Source organism: Glycine max, chromosome 7 (assembly GCF_000004515.6).
Source record: "Glycine max cultivar Williams 82 chromosome 7, Glycine_max_v4.0, whole genome shotgun sequence".
Classification (NCBI taxonomy): Eukaryota; Viridiplantae; Streptophyta; class Magnoliopsida; order Fabales; family Fabaceae; genus Glycine; species Glycine max.
In genome coordinates, this window is record NC_038243.2 from 4,734,065 (window position 1) to 4,739,218 (window position 5,154).

The 5,154-nt window shown below is 27.4% G+C and overlaps 1 protein-coding gene across 1 annotated transcript; it reads right to left on the reverse strand.

Moving 5' to 3' along the window:
* Positions 1-902: 902 nt before the first annotated feature.
* Positions 903-1,424, reverse strand: LOC106799422 (uncharacterized). The gene has a single exon (XM_014777739.3). It carries the CDS (start codon positions 1,291-1,293, stop codon positions 1,021-1,023), a length of 273 nt encoding a protein of 90 aa, XP_014633225.1. The 5' UTR covers positions 1,294-1,424; the 3' UTR covers positions 903-1,020.
* Between the last annotated feature and the right edge of the window lie 3,730 nt (positions 1,425-5,154).

Genomic DNA, 5,154 nt, shown 5'->3' on the forward strand with positions numbered 1-5,154 from the left:
TGAAACAAGGTCATTATTTCAATCATAAATGTCTAAAACTTAATCATTGTTCTTCTCTGAATTTATCCTTTATTTTGGTAAATCCTCTGGATTCTATTCTAGCTTCAATACTTAAAGCTTTATGTGTATTTCATTTGCCTCAAGTTGTAAGTTTTCGCGAAAATGAAAATCCCTCGGCCCTTAATAGTATAGTCAATCCACCTGCATTGCTACTTCTATCTTTTGTTTCATAATGTGGAAAGAAATTGAATAAGATTTCAACTAAAAATAGAGCTCCATGACTCCACAATGAGGAAAAACCCTTCCTAAACAAAAGATTTCAAAGCATTACTCACTAAGACATGCTTGAATTTGACATCCACTTCCAATCAAAACATGTGATCTTCACCAACGAAGCAGAAAACCTTATCCTCAATCAAACTCAATGGCAATTGCAGATCATAAAGTCAACTACACCTCTTTATGCAAATTAATTATTTGTCCATCTTAGATTGAAGCCTGATATCAGATACTTGTCAAAACACAAAACAAGCTCTTTCACTCCTTATTAATCCCAATTAATCTCCATGGAAGTTTTATTTAACAAAAAGGGAACTAGGAAACATCTGCAAACTCTCCTTTCCCTTTCTTTTTTTGGTCAAAACCCTAAACTTTTTATAAAGAAAGTATGATATTCAAGTTTCAAAAAAATAAAAATTTAATTCTTAAAGGATAAAGGTCAATAAAGCTAAAAGGGTTAGCCTTTTACAATCTAGAACTATCTATATCTAGTGTCTGAAAGTGTTTTGCGCATAAATGTTTAGACAAAAAAAGGGACATGTGGGAAATCAGAAAAAAAAAACTAAATTGTACTACATGAAACCATGATCCCTAAAATAAAATAAACAAACAAAGTAATCATGTGTCACCAAATTCCCATATATTCATGACAGGAAAGTTAATTCAGGATCCACGAATTACACAAAACACAAAAAGAAAAGAGTAATTTTTTTTTAACAAGTGAACACAGGAATCATAGGATCAAGAGTGAACGTTGGAGTTGGAGGAAAAAGGAGTAGTGGGGTGAGAGAGGAAGAGAGGGCGATCATCGTTGTTGGTGTCATCTTCGTTGTCTTTGATGCTGAGGTTGATGCAAGAGCACCGCTCCAAGGATGCAAAGAAAGCAGAGGCAACGTTGGCGCCGACCCAGTTGGCCACTCGGTCCAGTTTGTCGCACGACATGAACCCACAGTTGTTGTTGCTGTTGCTGTTGCTGTTGCTGTTGCTGTTGTTGGTGGTGTTAACTTTGTCCATTTTGGTTGATTCCTAGTTAAACTCTGTTTTTGTGTGTGCAGAGATATTGGAGAGATGAAGACCGCAAGAATAATGATAATAATAGAGGGAGTCCTTTTTTTTTTTTCTTTCTCTCTTTATGACTTTTTGCAATCCACGCACGCATCAATCTAGTACTATTTTTTTTTATTATTAATATTATCATTATAATTGTTACTAGAAGAGAAAAGAGACATTCTATATCTCTCTAAATTTTTAAATGATAAAAAAATAGAAATTAAATATAATTAATAAAAAATTAATAATATAAAAATAATGAAAAGTTAATATAAATTAAAAGAAAATTTTAAAAATAAAATTATCCACTAAAATATATACACTAAATAAAATAATTTTTATTATTGATAGTTATAAATTCAATTTTTGTCTCTTATGTTTATTATCGATTTCAGGCCTAAAATTAAGAGAGATATTGGTTATTACATTTATGATTTATAATAAAAAAAAGTTATTACATGATTTACCTTCACTTTGATTGCAACGTGCAAATTTATTTGAATACAATTCCTTCCCATCCGTATCATAAGATACAAAATAAAAGTGTGGATTAGTGTTTTCCATGAGGTTTAATTTAAAATATTTTTTTATTAATTATTTTTATAAAAATATTTTTAGTTAATGCTATTTTTAGAATGATATGATAGTGAAAGAAATATATTAACTCATTAATGTTTATTAATCTGTTCCTGTGGTTAGTTTTGTAAGAAAAAAAAATAGTGTCTTTATTTCTAATTATAAGATATAATTAACTAATTTATATTTACTAAGAAAGTTAGTCTATTTAATTATTAAGAATATTAAATTTATCTATAATTATAATACTTTTACAAAGTTATCCTTAACTTTATTCAAAACTCATTCATCTTCTTTCATTCTTGTAAGAGAGAAGAAGACAATTCAAAATATTTTAATAAAAAATAATTAATATAAAAGATAATTAAAATAGAATCTTATAAAAAGGAGACAATAAATTTTCTAAACTATATAAATAAAAATTGAAAGAGTATTAATTAAAGATAAATTTAATATCCTCAACTAAATTAATCAATTTTTTTAATTATGATGAATTAGTTAATTGGAGCTTACAATAAACACAGGAGGGAGTACAATATAAGATAGAGAGAGAAAAATAAATAGAGTATTAAACTTTTTTTTACTTTTTTTCATTTTTTCTCCGGCTAAATTAAAATATATAATTATATATAGTTTTTTTATTTTTTTATTCAAATAAATTATTAATTTATTATTACAAAATAAAAAAATAAAAAATTCCACTGTCAAAAGTCGCAACAATTAAACCACAAAATAAAAAATATATATATTATTTTTACAAACAAATATCTCTCTTTGCAAAGAGCATTTGTTTCTCCTTCTTGCATATATTTGAAGGACTTGATAGGTGATGTTTTCACCTACATCTCACAATCTAGCCACAAAAGCATCCACCGCCATTTCTTCTAGAAGCATCTTCATCTTTTTCATTTCCTAACTTATACAAACTAAGAGAAATTAAACACAATGATAAGAGAGAAAATGTTAAAGGTAACAAAGATAACAAATAAGATAACAAAACGACAACACAAAGCAAAAAGATAAAACTGAAGAAAATTCAAACTAACTGCATCAGAACAATTACTAATGCTTAATTATCGCTTTGTTTAAACTAAAGTTGAACAAGCAACTAATATCAACAAAAAGAAAGTAATGTCCTTAATATAAACCTAAATCACAACTTTGTCTACAGTTGCTTGGTAAATTTATTCCTCCCTTTGAAAACTTCATTTGTGGTACAGATAAAATTGAGTTTCCATCACTTTATAAAAGTTTTGGTGGATAAAAGATATTTTTTCTTTTCCATCACTTTGACATGTATGAAGAAAAAAAACTTTGGCTTAAAGAACTTTTTGTCCATAGATCAAAATTTTAACACCCCTCAAACTAGGGAGTAGATGCTGATCATTCCTAGCTTGGACTTCTATTCTTCAAACTTGGTTCTAGAATGAGCTTCGATCATGTTCACAATTCTTGAATCCATTTTTTCTTTGACAAAATGAAAATATAACTCCAAATGCTTAGTTATGTCGTGATTAACAGGGTTTTATTAGTACTGTAATTGAAATCCTTAATTCTTCAAGTAATCTTTTTAGCCATAATTCTTCACATATACCTTGAACTAAGGCTCTATACTCTGTCTCGGCACTGCTCCTAGCGTCAACATATTGTTTTTTACCGCAAAATGCTACCAAGTTTCCCCATATATAAGTGGAGTATTTAGTAGTTGATTTGCAATCTAAAATAGATGGTGCCCAATCAACATTGAATTTTGTCCAAAAAGTTAATCTTTGACTTCTTGGACAAAATCGATCCATTACTTTTAGAACCTGTTTGGATTGAAAAATTTAAAATTTCTCAATTGAAATTTTAAGAATTTTAAATATTTCAATTGAAATTCTTTTATTTTCAAAATTTTGTGTTTGAATAAAAAAAATTAAAATTATGAGGATAAAAAAAAAAGAGAATATATGATAGGTGTGCTAGTTATACGTGTTCCTCTATGCTCACATCCGATCAATATTTTAAAAGTTCAGACGGTGTTTCTTGAAGAAGATTATAAAAAGAAAATTTCAATTTCTCACCTTTTAGAAGAAAATTGAAATTCCAAATTTTTAGTTGTTTAAAATTTTGTTTTAAAATTCCAAAATTTTAAATTCTTCATAAAAAAAACATCCAAACAATGAATTCTAAATTACAGGATAAATTACTTTCTTCAATTAAAATTTTATGATAAATTATTTTCCTCAATTAAAATTCTCTATTCAAACGCACTTTTAACGAATGTGATGGTTCTCAAAGAGGAGGAAAGAATTTCCTCATACTTTTCAACCATAGGTCAAGTATCTTTGTCATGATGCTCATTGGTAATGGGTAAGATTGGATTTAAGTTTTACATTGAGATTAGGCTTTTAAAGGGATGAACATTGTCATTTTAGTACAGTACATGGACCAAAACTCTTTTGCATAATCTACTATTTTCTAATACTTTGTACGACAAATCCTAGCATTGGACACTAGTAAAAAATGAAAGCAGAACATATATAGTCAGCTTTTTAAGTAAAACACACACACACACACAATATACATTCATATATTTATTTTCAACAATGGTACACCAAACAAGTGCCAAAGCTTAGGTTGCCTCATCGAGAAATCGTACTTTTAAGCAAATGATATCCAATGCATAAATCTATCTCGTTCAGAAAAATTAAATAATCATCAATCACTTCGCAAAATGACAATAATATCAACGGATCAAAAACTGTGAAATTGAATCAATCTAATCTCTTGGGGAAAGACATGAAAGGTTTGTATGAGAGTTGTTGATGAGATGATACTAAGAAGCTTCAAAATTATGATTGTACTTAGTTTATTTTAATTTTTTATTAGTTCAAAGTTTTTAAATTAAGATTTTTAACTTACATTACCTTTTTTAACTAAAATTTTTAATTAATTAAATTTCCAGTATATTTTAAAAAAATCTAAATCATAGCTTATAAACATATTCTTGTTTTAATTATAAAAAACAGTCTTTTTTTTTAAAAAAGTAAACGTATATTAATAACTATAAATGCTAATGCATAAATTACACCTCTAACTGTAATTTAAACAGATTAAATTATATTTTACTAACTATTTTACAAAAACTCATCTCAATATAAATAGTAATAATAAATTTTAAATAAATCATTTTACAGTCTATATTAGGTATTATCTTTAACTATGAAGTCGCCCGAGCAGGTAGTAGCGAAGAAACCTGGGCGTTTT